Raw genomic sequence first — 23,808 nt, 5'->3', positions numbered from 1 at the left:
AGAAGCTCAAGAGCTTTCCTCACTCATCTGCACAGCAATCGCTCTGCATTCACCCAGTTTTTCTGATTATTTTAAACCTGATGTCAGGTGTGCATGCTGTCGATTACCACAAACAATCTTCCGTAGTGAGTAAAATGGTAAATGCATGGTAAAAAATTAATTGGTAAATGCATCTGTCGTGATATGGTTATATGAATGCATAGTAGGCATTTGGAAATGTCATATGCATTAAGTTTGAAAAAATAAATATCTTTAGATGGGGAAACATAAAATTCTCCAAAGTGATATAATATTTCATATTTGAAATCACCAATGAAATCCGACTACAAAAGTCTCATAAATTGTGTTTCTAAATGCTTAAATCATGACATAAAGCGCATCTAAGCTTCTAAAGGCCGCCGCAGTGACGAATAGCTCTTTTAGTTCAGAAGGTGGGACTTATTCCACAATATTTTATATAGAGTTGATATTGCATTTGTCATTTGCTTCCGTTGTGAGTTACTTTGCTGTAAAAGCATTTGAATTAATACTTGTCTGTGGTAATAGACAGCATGCAATAGATAAAATAAACAACCCAGAATATTCCTACAGGTCTGAATTATGTGCAAAGAAGATTAATTTTTGATGTTACTCCTCTTTTCTTCCCCTGCATCTCTCCTTCTTTCTTCTTCTCCTCTTCCAGACCAGCGACCAAAGCACCGGAGGCCGAGAAGAAAGAACGTCCAACGAGCACCATGAGTGAAGCGTCGAACTACACGGGCGGCTCAGACTACACCACACATCCCAGCAGTCCCACAACCAGAGTGAGCCACACACATGAACTCGCTGACCTTGGCCTAGTTCCAGCGTGACAGATTTGACTGTCCCATCATGCATCAATAGCATCTTGACCAATTATTTTCCTCATTACTGGACATTTGCTTCATTGTCTTTGCTTGAGTTGATATAGAGTATCATAAAAATGCAATAATGTGTTAGGATGGGCAACTAGTTCGATATCCATCTCAAGCGAGCATTGCAGATATTTTATGCGCATTCAGTAAATTTGATTCACATCTTGTTTTTCCATCCTGCATTTTTAATGCATAAAAATATATGTATGGAAACTCTGCCTTTGAGAGGTTCTTAAACCTCATTATTCAAGTCGTTCAAAATACTACTCAACTAGGCTTTCAGACAATTTACCATATCCCTCAACTTTTTATAACATAAAAACACCCAAACAAGATAAACAATTCATGAATGCATGTGGCTTGGATTAGTTCTCAAATAAATAAATGAATATGCATACAGTGCATGCATACAAATACATAAACGGATACATTTCACAAGGCTGGAAGAAGTGTTAGTTTGACTCGGGAGATCCTAAGATGATGAAATGAGACTAACTTTTTTATTCTGATGATTTATTATTATCATTATGAACAATCGAAGTCCAGAGATCAGCGACTTGCTGGTCTGAATGATTGTGCCTCATCAGAGCGAGATGAATGACAGATATACTCGCCTCTTCCACAGATTCTTATTGTTGCCCATGTGTTTTGGCTTCTGTTAAAACACATGGGCAACAACTTTTGCTTGTTGACTTTTTAACTTTCTAAGTGCTGTTGATTCATAATGCATGCCTTGCATTCGTTTCTCAAATCCACTAAACGACTTTACTATTAAGTTGTAATTATTTACAACTCTATCACTGAATAATATATACAGGCAAGCTCGAGTCCTTGGAAGTGTCATTTCTCAGAATAATCTCCTCTCCACTGTTTGCAGCCATCCAGGTCCTCGAAGAAAGTCCACAACTTTGGTAAGAGGTCCAACTCTATCAGGAGGAACCCCAATGCTCCGGTGGTGAAAAATGGCTGGCTTTACAAACAGGTGTGTGACTCCAGCATCTTACATGTGAATGGGAGAAACTCGTATTAAAATCAATAGGAAAAAATGACGTTTTTTGCATTTTTACATTGTTTTCATGACATGCACATTCAGTCTCATTACTGTAATGCAAAAAGCTAAAAAGTACAAATTATCCCATTTTATTTTATTTTATTTTATAAAATCAGTTTTGCATTACGGTAATGACATGCATTTCCATGGGACTCTTATGTGCTTCAACAGGAAAAAATATATAGCATCATAGAAATAATTTTTGCATTATAACATTATTTGCATGACATTTATGCACATTCAGGCATAATCTCATTTAAAAAAAATTATCAGTCAAAAATATAATTTATTAAATGTAATTATATCTATAAAAGTATAATGTTGTTTTGCATTATGGTAATGATATGCATTACCATGTTACACTAATGTACTTCCAGAGTACATGTACAAGCAAGTGCATACTGAGGTAAATGTTATCAGATGAACTTTTTTGAGTTATTTTGTTGCTGATGGTCATGTTTTCTGAGATTTGACTGCACTTAAAAGCTTATCCATCATAAGTTTCAATCAAAGCTTCATCTGCCTGTGCTTTTATGCAGTACATGCACGACTCCCTAGGCACATTTGTGCTTTGGCATCATATTTTTCAAAAGCACTTCTCATGAAAGGAGTGAAACAAACACATAAAGCGCTACGGCCGCATCAGTAACTTCATGTTGTCTTTGTGTGTGTGATCACTGCGCCAGCGTTCCTTTGAAAGCAGTGTGTTTCCACGAAAACACGACTTCAGAGGTGGTCTCTTCCCTTCCCCAAACATCCTCCATCAAAGCTGCTCCCCGCAGCACAAGCAAAATCGTCAGGCTTTGTTGTCGAAATTAAAATTTACATGCTTACAAGGTGCAAACATTAACACAACAAACAGTAAAACACGAGGGAGGAATATGAATATGATTCATGCCTCAAATAAAATGAGTCGCCTTAAAAAAGAGATGAGTTTGTGCTCTGGAGAACCGCAGCAATTTAACTCAACAAAATGAGACCGAAGCAGAGATATTTGGTGCCGTCTGAGGAAAATAAGCAAGCATTGGAATGGGCGGGTTTCTCCATGATGCACTGTGATTGGTTGAATGGTTTGATTGACAGTTGTTGTGTTGCTTCTGGACTTTTGCAGGACAGTACCGGGATGAAGATGTGGAAGAAGAGATGGTTTGTGCTGTGTGACATGTGTCTCTTCTACTACAGAGGTGAGTCAAGCGTCTTCGTTTACATTGTTTGTGCGGTAGGATTAACGCTAGAACGTTTATCTCATAGCAGTTTCTGTTGACTTATGCCACTATCAAAGTGGCACACTTGAACTGCTATCTATAAGCTTTACGTGGTATATTTTTCAAATCATAGCACTGTTAACATGTCAATAATGCTGAATGAGTGGTTGCTTATGCAGGGAAATGATTTGCAATTTAATGATTCTGATTCCATGTGATGATTTCGATTCGGTAATGATTCAGTTAACAGTTCTTGAGTTTATAGTCAAGTATTCTATTTAATTAACAATCATATTCAGCGAGAAAGGAAGGGGGGCAAAACAGTTTGAGTCCAAATGGTGAACCCAGCCGGGTTCGACTGCATGCTGAAGTCTCCTGAGGACACGCTCCTAGATCTCCATAAATTGTGCAATTAACTAGTCCGGCAGTGCAATCAGATCGCTCTTTCATGTCCGGGCCCATGAGGGTCGAGGCTGTTTATTGGCTGACAGAAAAGACAGAGGAGTTCTCGAACTACGCAACAGACGTGCTCAGACTGCACAGAGTTCTCTCAGTCTGTTCATATCATCCGTCTTTCTGTGGGTCTGTATCGGCGGGTCAGATTAAATGTTGCTCAAGAAGACCGGTGTGGATGTCATTGATGTAGTCCTGAATGTACAGGATCACTGGCGCCTCCTGTCTGTACTAGCTGGTACTGCATACAGTCATGATGCACTTCAGTGGTTCTCAATCCTGGTTCTGGGGAGCCACAGCTCTGCACATTTTATATTCCTCCTTTATCTGACACACCCAATTCAGTTCACTTTCCTAACGAGATGATGATCTGAATCAGGTGTGTTAAATGATGGAGAGATACAAACTGTGCAGAGCTGTGGGTCCTCAGGACCAGGATTGAGAACCATTGCACTAGTTGACTGGTTATGGTCTGTTGCCAAGGTAAAACCCCCATATTATGTAAGGCATGTGATACCTAATCACACATTGATTCTCTACAAATTTTTGTTTACTTAGAATTCTAGTCTATTCACATAAAAAACAGTTCCCTGTTTTTACTGAATCTTTTTAATCAAATAAATGCAGCCTTGGTAAATAAAAAAGACCTCTTTCAAAAAATTATATATTTTATATCTTTAACATCATTTATGTTCAACAGAAGAAAGAACTTCATGCATGTATAGACTTGACGGTGAGTAAATAATGATAGAACTTTCTTTTTTGGGTGAACTATCCCTTTAAGGAACAAGAATTGTTCTTTACAACTCTATTCCTAATGACTGCGGTTAAATTTCTGTAAAAAAAAAATCGATGGAATTGTTTGTGGAATTATGCGTTGGATGTGATTTTGAGCAGAATTGTTAGAGCTGTGTATTTCTAATATCCGGCTCTGAACTTACTCTAGGCTTTGATTTATTTATTTATTTTTTGTATCAGTATGTGATTTCCCTGAAGCTGCCACGCTGAGTCTGATCTTGACAAGAGATTTGAAAATACTCTCTGTGTTGGTTTGTGTGTTGTTTTTTCGTCTCGCTGCTGTCAGTGGTTCAGCGCGGTTTCTGCTGTGAGCCAGCGGCGGGTTTCCTTCAGCAAAAACAACACACAGGAGTTCTGAACACCGCCTCACGGATCTGAGCCGCACACAGTGTGTGGGATGTTTCCAGAACACACTTATGGATCCAAAAACTTGGCTCCATGTAACTTTTAAAAGACGATAGCAACACATGGTGGTGAAGCATCATTATATTGCCCATATATTTCGGGTTAGGGATTCAAACATCTGCCTAACATCAATTATGCAACAGTTAATATAGTAAGTATATATAAATTGTGACTGACTTTATGAGTTAGTTATTCATTTACTCAATCGATTCCTTCAAAAACACTGATTCATTTGGACACAAACTGAATTTTAGAGTCAATCATTGAATACCTCACTCAACCGATTCGATTCATTCAAGAACGAAACAAGTGTCTTTTGAGTGATTCATTAAACCATTCATTCAGCAGATTCATTGAAAAACACACTGTTTCACTTGTTGAAACGCATCCATGGAGATGTGCTATGTTACTTTTTCTTTTGACTTTGAAAGTATTTTCATTGACAGACAGATTAGTTGGTTGTAAGTTGCTCAGTATTAACTTCTGGTTTATTGAACTGTTTTATAACAGCAATATCATTAACAATTGCAGTCGATCTGAAATGTATTCGACTTTATGCATGCTGTTACTTCTTTAAGTGACCTTACAGATGATAAAATGATGAGTTTTGCAAGTTTCATGTGATTGTTGTAAAAAATAAAGGGCATAATGGCCTTGAAAAGTCTTGTGCTTATGGAAGCTAGTGATGGGAACGTGCTGTTTTCTGCATTATTACGATAACAGTAACTGTTAACACAGCTGTCACTTTGAATTGACTCCGTCGGCAAGCAACTCTTGACAGATTCGTTGCAGTCTGCAATCAAAACGATAGAGTTCACAGTCGAGAACAGTCACAACCTCATTGACATGCTCGAATGCACACAGCCCTGCAGTTTTCCCATCAGCCCCGCTAGACTGTCTGTTTACCAACACCCCAGTCGAAATAAACACTCAGTCATGGCTTCAGCTGCAAATGTAACAATTTCCCTGGCTGACGTCTAATATATGCTAATGTTCACTACGTCTCTCTCTTTGTGTCTTCAGATGAGAAAGAAGAAGGGATCTTGGGAAGTATCCTCCTGCCCAGCTTCCACATTTCCATGCTGTCCGTGGACGACCACATAAGCAGGAAATACGCCTTCAAGGTCAGACAAAGATGAAATACTTGAGTTTTATTCTCAGTGGAGTTATTTGCTGATTAGTGCAGATATTTTCATTATTTATCTCGATCTTATTCTCTTTCTCACAATGATGCGGCTCGTTCTCTGAGAGGCTTTATGAACTCAAGCATCAACAAGTTTACTGGATGGAGCTTTGCTAATACGGTGAGTATTGAGTCTGCACAATGACACATTAACATACCTCACTGTATTAACCATGAACGCCTAAATCTAGTCATTATCTAGACCTTAACTATAGGTGCATCTCAATTTGCATACGTACGCACTATTCTATGCCTTTTGTAGTATAAATAGTGCTAGTAGTTTTTTCACACTGCAAATTCCAAAAAGAAAAAGTGCACATTAAATACCAGGATGATCATGGATTGGATCCATTATTAGACAATCCTCAGAGGTTATTTTTGCGATCAAATACCAACTCATATTTGACTTATTATAATAGAACATTACATATTTCTTTAATAAACTCATTAACAAATAAGTCCAGTACTGTTGCTTTATATATAAATAGACAAGTATGAATTTTGAGAAAGATTGAATGCTTTTCCCCAACTAAAATTATACAACCCATTGCCTTCATGCAGTTAATTAATAATAATGGTTTGTTTGGCCTGTTTCATGCTATAGTGCTTTTTCATAACATTAGTGCATCTCTAATCATAAGTGATAATATCAAAGATTTTCCAAAAAAATATTGGATGCACTCTTAAAAATAGTTCCAAAAGTATTTTATTATTATTATTTTATTTTTACATTTTTTGTAAATAAAATAGATTGGAATCTTTTTCCATTCCAAAGAACCTTTTTTTGGAATAGAAATCTTCCATGGATGTTAAAGGTTCTTCATAGAACCATTGATATCAATAAAGAACCGTTATTTTTAAGAGTGCATCTTATTGAAATGTAATTTTTGTCTGCTTTAGGAGGAAGCTGCTTATGCAGATTGAGGGATCTCACTAGGGTCTCGCTAGTTCTGTTAACTATTCCAAAGCGTTCAGCGCTTTGTTCGTTGAAGCTTCTATAAACTGTTGTGAAAGACGGGTTTGAGAATCCAGACAAAAGCTGTCAGAGTGGCGCAGTCAGACACACTCCTGAGGGACTCTGAGTGATGGGGGTCTGTCAACTCAAACCCTCCTGACGAAGATCTGCTCACTTCAGAAAGACTGCTCCAGCATTATTGCATTTTGTGCCACTGACATCATCTAGGACACAAGGCAGTTGTTTATTGATATTCATTTGTTTGCTCTTTTTTTCCCCCAGGTTGCTCTGTTGGTTTCTCACAACTAGGCGACGCATCCAAACATGCGCACATACTATTTCAGCACCGACACAGCCAAAGATATGGAGTCTTGGATGAAGGTTATGACGGACGCGGCAATGGTCCACACCGAGCCAATCAGAAGGTAAGAAAACAAGCTTTGCTTCTCAGTGATCCAATCAGAAAGAACTCATCTGATTGAAATCCATGGTGTTCCACTTCATTGACATTTACAGCTATTTGTTTGTTTGTTTGTCCAGGTTAAGAATAAGTAAAAAAAAGCAACAATAACATTGAATACAAATAATAATAAATCAATGTAGTTAATAATATAAATAATTTAAAAATAATCATATAATAAAAATACCTTCTTTATGATCAGTAATGTCAACATGTTAATAAGTACTTATCAGGTTTAATGAGAGAAACCCTTAAATGAGTTTGCTTCAGAACATTTTGTATGTCAGAAAGTCAGCATTTTTAAGTACTATCATTATGAAATGGCTTAAAGAAGTTATAAATGGGAAACATTGAATGGTCCACATTGAGCCACACAAATCGAAACATTGCACCATGGCTTTGTAGACTTATTTTTTCTCTATTTATCTTGAACTTTTTATGTTGTTAACTTGTCTTTGTTGATCTGAGTCACTTCAGTGTTTCGTCTTTGCTCTTAGCACTCTTTATCACAGCGCTTTTGTCGTATCTTTTTGAAGAAAGCTGTCGAGTTTCTAGACAAGAGCCTCTTCTATCCCGAGAGAGTCTCACAAGCACAGATTTTCACAGATTTCTAAGTGCATTGGATGTTTTTGAGACTTTGTTCCAGTGCAGCTTTTAGCACAATCACAGATGCCAAAGAAATCTCTCAGACAAAAAATATTTGCTTTTTTGATATCTTACTAAAATTGCTTTTTGGCAATTGGATCACAGCTCTGATGATCTGTGGCTCAAACACTTTTCATAGAAATAAAGTGGCTTTTACTAATGGAAACGCATGTTTGCTCAAAAAGTGTGTGACTGTTTCGTTGGAGTGTTGCTCTGTATTACACAGTTTTAAGGCATAATCTTTGTGAAAGCTTCTTGGTGTAGACATTACAGTGGAGGTTTTTGTGATGGGCACAGAAACTAGATGTAAAACAAAGGGTTAGATCCACCAGACCGTTGCTTTTAATGTGTAATTACTGCTCCCTTAGTATTAAACTTAAGGTAAGGAAAGGAGAGGCATTCTGTTACTTTACTAATTGATCAGACTTAAGGTGTTCACGTGGCGGATGATAAAAGAGGCAGAGATAACAAAAGTGTGCTTTACAAACCAATCAGCAACCCTTCAAACACGCTTATGCAACAACCCTAGCATAAAATATCTTAATTTGGGGCTTTTTTGGCCAATATCGGTAAAGTTGTGAATCACGGTATGTAAATTAATTTGATTAAATTGTTTAGTCAAGTGACAGACCTAGTAAAGATTTAATTGGTTATCTGGGCTCATATATTGTGCATTTAGAGCAGTTTAATTGCTTGTTCTGTCTTTTGTTTTAAAGTGCCCCATTATGCTATTTTAAAGGATCTTAGTTTTGTTTTGGAATCTCCTACAACAGGGTTTACATGCATCCTTATAACATACATTGCAGAATCACCTGTTTTCTCACAGTGTCTGTAATGGTTTGATCAAGGATTCAGTCTCTATAAACCCCGCCTTTCTGAGAGCTTTCTCTGCTCTGATTGGTCAGATGGCCCAGTCTGTTGTGATTGGTCGACTGCTTACAGCGCATCGGAAACAAAACTACGTAGGTTTGAGCAAAGTAAGACTGGAATTACTGACGACTCGTATCAGTTCAGAATCGGTTCTTTCGTTTGGAGACAATAACTCCATTTATCTGCACTTTGACCTTTGGAACTTTTCCAGACATTTTTACATTCACAAACAGCTACTGTATATTACACAGTACATGAAAGGTAATATCCAAAGAATGAATGTTCTGACTTTCTCTCACTTGCTTTCTCTGTCTCTCTCTCTCTCTCTCTCTCTCTCTCTCACACTCTTTCTCTCTTATCTGCAGGCTTGAGAAGGTAAAGGTTGACCCACGCATCCCTCAGGAGATGAACAACATGTTGAATCACCGAGTCCTAACCCGACCTGAGATCCAAAACAATGAGAGAAACCGCGAGACTCACCGCCAGGAGGAGAAGAAGCAGAAACCCGTGGACAAGCAGCCCTGTATCCAAAAGGACAAAGAGAGCAGGAGTAGCGTGCAGAAAGACGGAGAGCGATACACCCTCCAGAGAGACACCGACAACTACGCTCTGCACAAAGAAGCCCAGAGACTTGCTCTGCAGAAGGATGACGACCGCTACATGTTGCAGAAGGACGTGGAGAAATATGTCCTCCAAAAAGACGGAGACAAATTCGCCGTCCACAAAGACGGAGACAAGTACCTACTCCAGAAAGACGGGCTAAAGTACACACTACACAGGGACGGAGATAAGTACACGCTTCAGAGGGACGCGCCACCAAAAGACACCGAGAAGATTCTACAGAAAGATGGAAGGTATTCTCTCACGCTCCCGAGGGAAGGAGATAAGCCTAAAGACCCGGAAAAACCCGTCCCACCCCCTCGGGAGGGCGAGAAATACGGTTTCCAGAAAGAGGGCGCAGTGGAGCGACCGCTCACTAAGATCAACAGCATCAAACTCCAGCCGGCTCAAGCAGCGGCCATCGCTGCGGCCGTCTCGTCCTCCAGGCAGATCCAGAGCGCAGGATCCGGATCCGGACCGTACATGCCGTCCCAGGTCAATGGTTCCGGGGAACGAGGAGGAGACCGAAGCCCCGGAGACATGAGCAACACGATGCCCCTGAGGACGCCGGTCCCGCCACAGCCGGCAGAACCCGAGAGATCTCTGAGCAGAACCAGCTCCATGCAGCAGCTGGAGCAGTGGGTCCGTACGCACCGCACACGGGCCCCGGACGACGACACCAGGAGGTGAGGAAGCACGTTTTACAACTCTCTCTTCAATATATCCAATATACCGTAAAAAACTTCAGATAATAGCCGAGTCCCAAATAGACGCCTGTCCCTTTTACACGCCTGGTGTGGCGACAGGTTTGGGTAAATAAAGGCCGGTCTCAAATAGAGGCGGGGCTAAAATATGTTTTTTAGTTTCAGGTTGTATTTAATCTTCTAAAACCGTCAGATCATACGCTTTTTGGCGGCCGCCAAAGCAAATTTGTGTCCCGCCAAAGCCTTTTTTGATCGGTGAGTGATGTAATAGAATGACTGCTGCGCTTGACAGGGCGCAAACGAGGAGAGAGAGAGAGAGAGATAGAGAGAGAGACAGAGAGAGAGAGAGAGAGAGAGAGACAGAGAGAGAGAGAGAGAGAGAGAGAGAGAGAGAGAGAGACCCGGCCGCATGCGCGCACTCTCACGTCTTCAAACAACATGAGCGCTGTCTTGCTCTCTCTCCCTCACGCATATTAATCAAAATCAATTGACACGATAGTAAAAGGTCGGAAGACCGCAGTTTCAGTGGAGCATTTGGAGATTTTTAAAGATTAGAGACTCTAGGAACAACATCTCAATGAACAACATCTCAACACTAAATTATAAAGGCCTGTCTCATATAGACGCCTCTCTCAAATACAAGCCGGTGGAGTTTGACGATTTGGGAAAGTAAAAGCCCGGGCTATTATTTGAAGTTTTACGGTATATTTATTTAATTTAAAAATATATTAGCCTCACTCCACGCACTTGAGTCTGCCGACAATAGGGCAAATGGAGGAGTGAAAAAACTTTCTTTCAGTTTAACCAAGCGTGCCGCACAAGCCCTGAAAAGTGAAGCCAAAGCGTCTCGATCGCTGGTCATAAACCCCGCCTCCCCATGTTATTCAACGGGATGTGAGACCAACTAAACAAATAAATTACACTTCAAATATATTTTTTCCAAAAGTAGTTTCTGTCATTTGCTGTCGTTTTTATCACGCTGATGTAAGTTCAAGTGTCCGTTTTTAAAATAGGTTTATTTTTAGTTAGTTAAGTGACACTATAAAAACGGTGGTGTGACGTCATGATTGACAGGTTCTCTGAGCGAAGCACCAACGGACTTCGGGAACTTCGGCGGACTGAGGAGATTGTATTCACTTTATTTTTAACAAAAAATGTCTTGTCGTACTGCAATCAACAGTCATCAGTATTGGAGCATTTTGGAGCAAAATTCATAATGCTTTGTCTGAAAATGGTTGTTTTATATGGATAATGTTTTTAAAACACTTACTCGCATGCAATAGCAAGTGGGCGTTGATACTGTTTCCTATGCAATGATGTTAGCCAATCATAACAGTGGACGTTTACTGATAAGCCTTAAAGTCTATGATTTTCAGACAGAGGCTCAGAATGAAGGTTGAAAATAATCGTTTTTACACACACACACACACACACACACACACACACACACACACACACACACACACACACACACACACACACACACACACACACACACACACACGTATATATAATTTTTTTAGGTACAAAAAAAAACTTTATTAACATAAGTGAACTTCATGGTACATAGTCAAATAAAATAAAAAATCCATGTCATGATTCCTTTCAAATCAGCATTTTTGTAGTTTTTAAAGTGTGTATTGCAAAATGTTTTCGAGTTATTTGTAGGTTTTAATCTGTATGTTTTATATTATCTGTATAGTTTGTAATATGTTTTATTTCTAAACTAACTATTTTGTAGTTTATAATGTTTATTTAGTAAAAGGACTATTTGGTAGTTGGTAGTGTGCATTGTGTAGTTTGTAAAGTTCATAGTTATGTATGTTTCCAAACTACACAATACATACTTTACTAGCTGTACAATATGCACTTTACAAACTTACAAAATACTGTGTGAGTGCATATATAGTTGTGTTTTTGTACCCTCTGTCTATCTGTCAGAAACTGGACAAACACACTGGGTTCATGCATCATTCTGTCTCTCTGAAGCATCAGCAGTGCCAAAGAGCAGAACACAGTGTTTCTTCTCCCACTCTCAGTCCCCTGACACATGCGGTCTGCAACAAACTCCAGCGTCTGCAGGCTGTGTTCCTCCATGAGCTGAGCTCTTTATCATGAGCGAACAGATATTTTTACCTCTGCCCGGTCTCAATGCCTCCGCCGGCCCGCGCTGAGAGGATGAAGCTGGTTATGTGGGAGCCGCTGCTGCTGTCAGGTGCCATCCTCCGTTTAGCCCTCAGTCGACGCGTGTTTGCTTCGCTTGTCTCGCCCTCCTCTCCTCAGATGAATAAGTCATGAAGCTTCATGCTCAAGCACCACGAAAATTTGTCTCAAAGTGGATCAGAGTTGCTGTCAGCGCAGGAAGAGGAACAGGAAGGCGAGCGAGGAGGGAGAACAGCGCCGTGTGTTTGCGTTATTTAAGATGCTGATTCATGCTCATTATCAAAAGGCATTGGTGAAGCGTGTCTCTGCTCTCTTTAATATTTTTGCAACTTATGCACATATCGCAATGCTTGTTTAGGCTTATTTTTGACAGTTCGTCTTTGCATATGCACGTCTTGTCCAATCACAAACTTTCTTTCCAAACTCTCAGCAGATTGCGTGATCTCATGCTGCGATTGGTCTGTTTATTTTTTTTTTTTGTAATGCAGTTAACTGACTTTAATGTTATTTAGTTTAACGTAACCAACACTCAAGATTCAGGATGCAATTGATTGCAACAGACAAAAATTCAATCTCATTTGTAAGCAAAATCGGTAACACTTTACCATAAGGTTCATTAGTTAACATTAGTTAATGTATTAACTATTAACAATACATTTGTTACTGTATTTGTTAATATTTGTTAACGTTAGTTCATAAAAATACAGCTGTTCATTGTTTGTTCATGTTAGTTCACAGTGCATTAACTAATGTTAACAAGATTTTAATAAAGTAAATGTTGAAATTTACATGGAAAAAGATTAATTAATAAATGCTGTATGAGTGCAGTTCATTATTAATTCATGCTAACTAATGTAGTTAACTAATGAACCTTATTGTAAAGTGTTACCGCAAATTCATTTTACTTTAGATGAAAAATTAGAATAAAATGCTTTGAAACGATGTGAAGCACTGTGCTCACTATTAACTAACTGTTAACTACTACTTTTGCCTCAATAAACTCCTAATTAATAGTTAGTAAGGCAGTTAAGTTAATTTATTGGGTAGGATTAAGGGATGTAGAATATGATCATTCAGATAATATGTGCTTCATAAGTACTAAAAAATAGCAGATATACTAGTAATATGCATACTAATAAGCAACTAGTTAATAGTGAGAATTAGACCCTAAGATAAAGTGTTACCATTAATTTATAAAATTAGTTTGACAGTTTTTGGATTCATCAACAAAAACAAAGATAAGATGGCGATTCAACTTTTAATTAATATACACTGATGAAAATGACATAATACTGCACAATATTACTACTAAAATGTCTATTTTGAAAGATGTAGAAATAATATATTTGTTTTAAATGTTGCATTTAGTTTAATAAATGCATGTTTTAATTAATATTTTAAAATATATTATATTTATAAAATGTTATATAATAAATATATTTTAAATGTTTTTTTTCTTATTTTCACATTTGTCATTTTTCATATTGTCATTTTTCTGAGTATTATATTTCATTTTAGAGTAAAATGGACAATTTTTAATTATGAAATTAAAAAACATTGAATAAATTTAAAAGATATTTCCATAAAAAAAAAAGAACTAACATGGTGCTGTAATGTATAAATAGGATGTTTATCTGGCACATTGGACGTTTCCATATTTGATGGTTAATGCTGCCAGCATTTGTTCACTATGATAAAAAATGTAGTTGGTCTTCTACATCCAGCCAACATGGTTTGAATCCTCTCGTCTTAGAATAGAGTAAATAGAGACGTGACTTTTGTGGTTTGTGAATGTTGGCACTCAGAGCTCTTTATTGATTTCTACTCTGTCAGTACAAGGGTGTGCAAGCCAAACCTTTTAATGGTGCCTATAAAAATGGCAGGGAGCCGAAGCCGAAATCACCAGCTCCTGGAAGAGTAGTGCTCGTAACCCTCCCTCAGTCTTCAGAAACTCTACTGGCACGCTCAGTCTTCCCATCTGTTTCCCTGCGTTTCCTGTTGATGATGTTTGTATGCTGTAATTATTTCTGAGCGATCGACAGATGACAAGTGAAAATTAGAGACTGTTAATGATCAGCCGGAGTCAAAGGTGAAGGCTTTTGTGGAGGGAGCAGCACTGTGACGAGTATAAGCACGACTCTTTTGAGCCAGTGTTTTTAAAGGGGACTATTGTGCTCTTTTACAAAGTCTTGAATTTGTTTTTGACCTCTACTAGAATAGGTTTTCATGCTTGAAAGTTCAAAAACACAATATTTTCCCCCATATTCTCCATTGTTGCAGCTCCTCTCTTCCCCGTCTGTCAGTAACGCTCTGTTTAGTTCCTGTCTCTATGAAGCGCCTCCTTCTGAAAAGCTTTGCTCTGATTGGTTGGCTGGGTCAGTGTGTTGTGATTGATCAAGAGCTTTGAGTGTGTTTGGGAAATGTCCCGCCCCTTACCATAACTGGCCTTGGGCTGGGATTATTTAAATATTGTGACGTGTTCGTCCCGGAAGAAACTCAAGACTACAATGGAGGCATTTCAGGGAGTTCAGAAACACTGACACTGATATATAGAGAATAACTCTCTTTTATCATGCTCAAATAGCAACATTACACACTAAAGAGAGATGAACATTAAAAAAGCACAATAGATCCCCTTTAATTATCACCTGCAGCATAAAAGGAAATCACCACAAAGTCAAAGCCAGGCCTTATTAGCATGATTGTATTATAAAACTCAAGTGTATTGCTCGAAGTGCTGTTGTTTTGTATATCATTGACCTCTTTGTGACTCCACTTTCTTTGTATCCAGCATTACATCCTACCAAACGTTGCCAAGGAATATGCCAAGCCACCGGGCGCAGATTGTGCCACGTTATCCCGAGGGTTACCGTACGCTCCCGCGCAACATGCTAAGACCGGATAGTATCTGCAGCGTCACAGGGTCGATGTACGACCGGGCGTTACAGCCCACCACAGCAGAGAAGCGCCGCTCCGTACGGGACGACACCATGTGGCAGCTGTACGAGTGGCAGCAGAGGCAGTCTCACACCCGGATCGGATACGGGACGCTTCCCAGCCCTAAAACCATGGGCCAGATCAATGAGTCCATCCCCACCTCCCCTTCCCACGGATCACTGGCCGGTTACCACACCTTCTCCCCAAACCGGCCTCTGAACCCAGATTCCCGCTCTGAAGTTTCCTCGCCGGTGTTTCGTGGGGACGTGACTATTGAACGTCGCCACCGACCGCACCTCTCTAAGGTAAAGAGTTATATGGGGTTCCCACAGTATGGAAAGTGAAATCATTAACTCACGGTTTTAATTCACAGACGAGGCATAAGCTAGTCCTAGACTCAAATACATGTTTGAGATGTTTTAACTGAAAGCAACTTGCACTGACCAATCTTATGCTGTGGAGAGCCTGCATTTAGTTATAGTTTAGAAAATGGTGATAAAAAAATAACAGGAACTCAGTTGATATTTCACTGGTTCTGTCCATTCTTCTGTTAGGATCTCACAAATTAATTAAGTTGAATATCTGTCAGCCATTAAATTTAAGTACAGAATTAGATAATACCAATTTAGGTCAACCAATTACCAAGCAATGCTTCATGTTGTTCAGTCTGTGGTGTAAAAAGGTCACATTAGCAATTAAAGAAAAAACACTTCAGCAAAACATGATCAGGTCAAAGTGTCTGAATCATTTTTGGTCCCAAATTGTTTATACATTTTACTGGTAGTCACTGTATGAAGAATTTTTTGATATAATATGTCACAGTTTACTTTATTTTCCTATCCTTACTTGCATAAATAAACTATAGTGTCCTGCACCCACTAGTAAAAAAAATAGTTTGGTTTGACTGTAAATCTGTCTTTCAAACCAGAATCTTGCTCAGACACGTCTCCCAGTGATTGTATAATGACAGAACTGTCATTTTTTGAGCTGAGCGGGTGATTATCCGCTCACATTAAATTACTGAGTCTTTAAGTTTCTTTTAATGCTGAGGGTTTAATGCTCTCTTCACCAGAACGGCTCGTTCCAGTTCTCATGATTGCCGTGCTTTGCTCTTTCTCTCTCAGTATTCCTACCCTGCCGAGCGCAGGCCTGTTCCTCCCGCACAGAGCATCACTGCACAGTCTCTGCAAGGCAAAACGGTACGCTTTCCCTCTTCTCCACCCACACCTTCCTCTGTGCAAAGAAAATCTATGTAACTCACAGATCCAGAATTTTGCATTTCTGTCAGACTCTTTGCATTTTTCAGTTGCAAGCCACTGAGGATTCGTTGAGGCTTCTCTGTTTTTGGCTTGCAAATTAGGCTCCTTCAGACAGAATATTTTACATGCGTAGGTCGAAGCTGCTTATTTAAAGTCAACATGAAATCAAAATTGATTTAGCTTCTTAATACATGCTCCTGGTCTTACAGTGCATGATTCATCAGTGCACATCATTTCAAAGGTAAACATTTTCTCTAATCTTTCATCAAAATATGATTTGATCTGCTTCACCTGAAGGTACTCCACATTATAGAAGTAAAACAGGTTACAAATGCATTTCATTTTGAGTTAAACGGATATTCAAATATGTTCTACAAGTACAAGTACACTCCAGTAGCCTTGTGTATACTCATCTGCACAAGGTTTGTGTGTCGTTTGGTTGTTTCAATGCAGAAGAGTTGGTTATTTATGTTTTAGGTTAAATTAAATGTCTCTGACATAGAGGTGTGTGTGTGTTTGTGTGTGTGTGTCTATTGTGACAGCAGCACGTAGGAGAAGTGCTAATACCATAAGCTGCTCTTAAAACTATAATTATTATTCTCTTACTTGACGTTTCAAGTTTTAACAGCCTTAGGCTGCCTTTTACCTGTTAAGCCTATGCTTTTTATTTATTCATTTCACTAACACAAAATACAATAGGCAGAAATTGTCTGTGATATGATTTCAGGTAGACCGAGCATTATAATGAAAAAGCCTGCGGTCACTTGATGAAATATTAATAGAGCTCCTCCATGTGTTTTACTCATCATCACTGGGTAACTGTTGGAAAATTATCTTTAACTACAGTCCATGAAATTAAATTTAGTACCTTAAACATTTTGATTTCAGTAAAAGCCTCTTCATCTCCCTGAGAAAGTTTTTATGATCTTTGTTTTTGTGATGAATTATTATAACCCAAGATGAAATTTCAAACATAAGATAACTCAGATCCCTGGGTTATTTGCTTCAAGTATTGCTTAATTGGATAAAGAACAAGTTTGTAAGGATAAATTAATTATTTCTTAAAAACAAATTGAAACTTAATCCAGCTATTCCTGCTGGAAAAAAACAGCTTACCTTTACATTTAAAGTTACTAACCTAGTTTATGCAACTTGGCTGGTTAATGTCAGTCTATCCTGAAAATATTATACTTTAATGCTACAGCACAGAAAATAGAAACATTGAACAAGATCACATTTTCAGGATACTGACATAAACCTGTGATATCTAATCAACATATTAACCAGCTCTACCAGGTTCAGCTAAGTTGCATAAACCAGTTTAACACACACACACACACACACACACACACACACACACACACACACACACACACACACACACACACACACACACACACACATAAATATGTATGTATATATATATATATATATATATATATATATATAAATATAGTATCTATTAATATTTTCAATTACCTTTTATTTTTATAATTTTAATTTGTTAGATTTTTTTTGTTGTGCTTGATTTTTATTTCTTAAAAGCAAATTTTCCAGCTATTCCTGCTGGAAAAAACAGATTGTACTTAGTGTCTAGCTAGGGAACCGGTTTTTTCATGGTTACTAAACTGGTTTATACACCTTAGCTGGACCTTCTAGAGCTGGATAATCATGATGAACTAGATCAAAGATTGCAACTCAACACACAAAATACAATAGGCAGAAATTGTCTGTGATATGATTTCAGGGAGAACGAGCATTATAATGAAAAAGCCTGCGGTCACTTGATGAAATCAATCACTTTATTTATAAAGCACAGTTAAACACAACTTCCGTTGACCAATGTGCTGTACAGAGTAAAAAAGAAATATATTAATAGAGCTCCTCCATGTGTTTTACACACATTTTACACATATGTAATTACTCATCTGTACCACAACACGGCCCAACCCCCGTAACCCTGTGACCCCGGCCCACACTAACCGTTATCCTGTCCCGCTGCAGCCAGAGGAACTGACTCTTCTGCTCATCAAACTGAGGCGGCAGCAGGCTGAGCTCAACAGCCTCCGCGAGCACACGCTCGCTCAGCTAATGCAGATAAACCTCGATGCCACCAACCCAAAGGTCAGCCTCGTGGATTCCAGAGTAAAGGGCTTGTTAGTTCACCCCGCAAAACCCAGCCGCCCCACAACCTCGCCCTTTCATTTCCTAGTTTGGTGGTTTTCCCATTGCTTCCGCATGCTGTTGTGGATTGGTTGATGTCTACTTTACTGTAAGTTTCAATGCAAGATTTAGTGCTTTACAATAAGGTTTCATTTGTTAACATTAGTTAACTACATTAGTTAACATGAGCTTACAATGAACAATACTTCTACTGCATTTATTAACTCTTTCCCCGCCATTGATGCAATTTTCTGGAAATCCATGATTTCACTGTTACACACAGTAGGAGGCGCTAGTGGGCTTCTTCTGAAAGAGTACAGAAGCTCCAGATCCAATAACAAGCGATAGAAGCATTGCGTACGCACATGTAAAATAACACGATCATCAAACAATACTAAATGAAATGTCGAACCAATGAAAAGGTAATGACTGTGAAGCTTTGGTGGTTTTGATGGACTCGGTCTGTGTTTTGATCATCGTTATGAATCTGATCATAACTGAATCAGCTTTTTGTTCAAAATGTTGCTGTTTTTTAATGAAACCTTCCCAGATTCAAGTGTTGATTTAAAAAAAAATAAAAAAAAGAATGCATAAAACTAGAATAAAATGTGTTGTTTTGTTTAAAAGCAGATGCTCTGTTCTTTCTTTTGACATAATTGCATGTTTAGATATTAATACAGCAAAATTTTCTTTGGGCCGTGAAAATTATCAAAAATGCTAGAGCAGGCTTGCAACTTTTTTTTTAAAACACTGTTGGGGAAAGAGTTAATATAAGACAATAATAATTTAATACATTTTTATTTTATTAATACATTAACATGAATTAATGCACTGTCAACTAACATCAACAAGCAGTGAACAATTATATTTTTTACTAACTACACTCTTAAAAATAAAGGTCCTTTATTGGCTTTGATGTTTCCATTGCACAAAAGGTTCTTTAAATTATTAAAATTTTCTTTTTAGAACTGTTCGCTGAAAGGTTCTTCGGGAAACCAAAATGTTTCTTCTATGGCAATAAATGTTTTAAATTTAAATATATTGCTCACCGTTAGTTCATGTTAGCTAATGCATTAGCTAATGTTAACAAATGAAACCTTATTGTAAAGCGTTATTATGTGTAGAAACGCCCCTTCCTTTCCACTAACGTGCAAATCCCTTCAATCCTGTCGGTTTTGATCATGTTTCGTGCGACTGCTGCATGCATCTGACGCAGTTTGAGGAACATGATCAGCAGAAGTTGTGTGTTTGTTTGCTATCCTCTGGTGGACCCGTTTATATGCAAGAGTCTTATTTCTGATTTGCTCTTTGGCTTGCTTCGTTTAGCTCATAGAAGTGCATGATGAACTTCAGGATAAAGTGGAGCTCGCCGTTGTTGACTTTGACAGCAGTGAATGGCTTCTTTAGTTTTGATTTCTTTTGCACCGTCTCTGTTGCACTTCCCCTGCTCTGAAGCACAAAGTTTCTCGTTTTCTCACTGCTCTCCTCTCATCTTCTTTCTCTTGGCGTCTCTAGAGTGAAATCCTTTCCCATCACCTACAGAGGAATCTCATGTACTTGGACAGCCAGGTGAGGGACTTTCCTGTGTCTCACTTCCTGTTTCTTTCACTCATTGACTTATTTCTCTGGCTACTGTACTTGTGTTACAGCACAGATCAAACCCAAGCGTTCTCTGTTCTCCAGTCAGTGCATCTGCTACACTTCTTTGTTCTGTAGTTCTGCGTCTGTTGAATGCAGATGGTGTCCTTAAAATAGCAGTTCACTGCTGATTCATTTCATTCTTTTTTATAGTACTGTAGTTTAAAATGAAAAAAAGTTCATTTGTATTGTTTAGTTAGTCCATTCTCAATAGAAGCCTACTGTGTGTGTGTATCGTATTGTTCATATAACTAATAGAGTAACCTTTCTGTTTTGAAAGCTCTTGGTTCAGGAAGTACATTTAATATTCTTTTCTTTACAGGCATACGCAAGTTTTGGGACTTGGGTTTTAACTACTCATACCATAAAGAATTATGATTGGTGTAGTTTTTATAATGTATTTTCAGAAAACAACACTATGGTATTTATACGAATACTACACTGCATATATATCATTATTATTTAAGATTTTGAATTAACTTTTATTTTTTTGTTTTAGTAATTCAACTTCTTTTTTAATTTTAGTTGTCAAGGCAAGATTTCACTTTGTATAAAGTTTAAGTTTTTGAAAAAGTAGAGAAATGTAGAGTTGCTGAAAAAGATTTTGAATGGTTTTCATTGTAGTTTTATTTAACAATAATAACAACACTGCCCTGGTCCTGACTGTTGAGGTCTGAAAAGATTTCCTTTTATTCTTATGTATAGATGAGACTGCAGTAATATGTATCTTGCATATTATCAAGCACTTTCCAGTGAACACAGTATCTCTGATAAAACGGAATAAAGGACATGCTTTTGAAAAGGTCAACATTTCCAGCAAGGGTTCTTCTCTTTCTTTCACTAAACAATTTATTATATTTTAACATTATATTGCATTACTGAAATCATTATTCCGGAACAGTGGACAAGAAAACAGCATGAGTAAAGCAGACCTGTGATATTTGTAAGAGTCAGAAGCTGTTAAAACACACCGTGTGTCTTGCAGTGCTTTGATAACAGCTGTTACTCCTCCTCCTCCTCCTCCTCACGTACTAGATGAAGGAGAATGAGCCAATAATCTTCATGATTCACACTATGATTGAGAACTCGGCGCCAAGGCCGCAACTGTACCAGCAAGTAAGGCCTTGGAACACATGGTTATGCTCCTCCCCTTTCGTGTCATGGGCCCCGCCTCTTTGTTGAAGCTCCACCCCCTCACTGCCCCATCCTGTGTCGGTTTCGTTCCAGCATATCCCATTGGTTTTCGTTGTCGTTGTTGTTGTTGTTTTCTTGTTGAAATTCAAACTGGTATTGGCATGGCTTGAACGTCTCGTACACCGCACAGCCGTGCGAATCACAGCTAGCTGACCAGCTACTCGCGCTAATGTTGCGTTCATTAGCAATGGCTTCATCCATCACGCCAGCTTACATGTATTAGCTCAATCTCAAGTGTGTGGAGACCAGTGTGGTTTGCAAAGCCTTTTTTTGTTTACCATTTTGACCTCCAATGGGAAAGCGTTGTGCGGAAAATGTCATGTAAACATGGTTTTACAAGGTTTAAAGAGTCGACATCAAAGACGATAACTGTAACTATAACGATGTAATAATCATTATAGAACTGTATTTTGCAATAGTTTTATTAAAACTATAATTTTCTCCTTATGACAGAGAAGTTAAGCTTATTATTTTAGTAATAGTTTAACTCGTAGCATCATATATGAGACATACAAATTTTATCTCACATCTGAGATTTTGTACATAAATAAAAAACATTTGAGATAGATATTGATTTTCTACATTATATATTGATTTTAGTAGCTTAATGTGAGGAATATTCAACAACTATGTCACCAAATTGACAACTGTCTAAGTAAAAAATATTAAAGGACATGCAATTTGCGAAAGATGTAATTCTGACTTTTGACATGTGCTATTTGTTGCAGTTCCTTATGAAGTGACGTGGTTTACATGCTAGATGTTAATCTTCATGCATCATGAGTCGCACTTGTTTTTGTAAGTCAGCTTAAAGGGATAGTTCACCCAAAACAGGTCTTTGTCCGCTTCCAAACAAACTCTGGTGCGATTCAAATGAAGTATGTGTGCAACATGGACCAAACCAAAAACAGGACATGTCACAATATGCGAGCCTAAAAAGGGCCGAATGCTCAAGCAAACCTGCTTTTTCTCGTCATAGTCGCAATGTTGCCCAACACAGATCAGAACCGCGTCTCCTCGCATCAAATCTTGTTTTGTGTGTGTGACGGAGGGATTCCTGCCGCTGTTTTCACTCCTTTACACATTTTATAAGCTCTTCATGAGTTTTCAGCTGGTCAAAAATATCATCATATGTAGGCATCCACGCACGTACAACAAGCGCATTTAGCCCAGAACACAACATTGGATGTTTTTGGGATGTTCGGTAAGTTTCATCGCAATATACACATAATAAAAGCCGACCAACCAGGCTGTGAACATATTCCTATGCCTTTAGGTTCGGTATCTTTAGGTTTGATGTTAAAATGCCAATTTGAACGCTAAGCAAACCAGGACTAAATGTGAAGTGTTTGGGGGTTTTCGGTCCGAACCAAGCGAATCGAACTACAAGTGTAAACACACCCTCAGCGTCCGGTCTGCTTGTTTGGTGCACAAGTGTTCAGATGGCAGCAATCACACTCATTCAAATTAACCACAGAGCAATCGCACTAGGGTTCGTTTTTAATCCAACCAAACATGCCAAGTGTGAACTGTGGGAGAAATTTAATATGTTCTATATTTATGACTTACGTATACAAGTCAAGTCATCCTCATTTATATAGCGCTTTTAACAATGTAGATTGTTTCAAAGCAGCTTTACAGAGATAAACATATAATTTAAGCTAACAGAGATTGGTTTGGTTTTAACGTGGTTCTTGAATCATGTTTTTTCCAGCTAAAGTTTGTTTTGATTGATTCACTTCCGTCTAAATGATCGTTTGTTATTAAATTAGGGGCCGCTTAGACGACACTGTTACAATGCAAATGCAAATGTATCCATGCAAATGTGTGACTAATGTACGACCGAGACAGAGGACTTCCACTACAAGGGTAGCATATGATAAGCAAATCTAACTAAGTTAGTTATGCCTAAGACATATCTTCATTTGGCCTAGAGAAATAACCTTGGGGAGGGGGAGGGGGACTTTGTAGTCAAGACTATAAGGAAGGAAGGATGCCCTGCTCTCATTGTCACTCTCTGCAGCCATTCTGTATGACTATGAATGTTCTTGCAAGAAAATAAATAACCTTTAAAGAAAATTGGTCCATGTTTGTCTCTTATTCAGTGATGTCAAATTGTTTGCCGCCACAGAACACACCCTGAAAGCACCCTAAAAGGTGAATTGACAACCTCATGCCATAACCGTGGCCATACGAGGATGAGAGATCTTTCATTTTTGGGTGAACTATCCA

At 38.4% G+C, this 23,808-nt stretch overlaps 1 protein-coding gene across 50 annotated transcripts in view; it reads left to right on the top strand.

The window, feature by feature from the left end:
• plekha5 (pleckstrin homology domain containing, family A member 5) overlaps window positions 1-23,808 on the top strand; it is a 138,143-nt gene that overhangs the window by 100,293 nt on the left and 14,042 nt on the right. For 16 of the 50 annotated variants that reach the window (XM_077235089.1, XM_077235090.1, XM_077235085.1 and 13 more), the window contains 10 exons: window positions 683-803; window positions 1,771-1,875; window positions 3,056-3,128; window positions 5,829-5,929; window positions 7,253-7,368; window positions 9,284-10,204; window positions 15,177-15,627; window positions 16,447-16,521; window positions 18,586-18,705; window positions 20,260-20,313. In XM_077235089.1, coding sequence (XP_077091204.1) covers window positions 683-803; window positions 1,771-1,875; window positions 3,056-3,128; window positions 5,829-5,929; window positions 7,253-7,368; window positions 9,284-10,204; window positions 15,177-15,627; window positions 16,447-16,521; window positions 18,586-18,705; window positions 20,260-20,313 — 2,137 coding nt within the window. Of the gene's footprint in view, window positions 1-682; window positions 804-1,770; window positions 1,876-3,055; window positions 3,129-4,302; window positions 4,336-5,828; window positions 5,930-7,252; window positions 7,369-9,283; window positions 10,205-15,176; window positions 15,628-16,446; window positions 16,522-18,585; window positions 18,706-20,259; window positions 20,314-21,417; window positions 21,499-23,808 lie in introns of all 50 variants that reach the window. The other 34 variants (XM_077235084.1, XM_077235083.1, XM_077235087.1 and 31 more) reach the window with 7 other exon arrangements.

Source organism: Siphateles boraxobius, unplaced genomic scaffold, assembly GCF_051911475.1.
Source record: "Siphateles boraxobius isolate OS27281-9 unplaced genomic scaffold, OSU_SipBor_1 19, whole genome shotgun sequence".
Classification (NCBI taxonomy): domain Eukaryota; kingdom Metazoa; phylum Chordata; class Actinopteri; order Cypriniformes; family Leuciscidae; genus Siphateles; species Siphateles boraxobius.
This window is presented reverse-complemented; position numbering and strand designations above follow the sequence as displayed.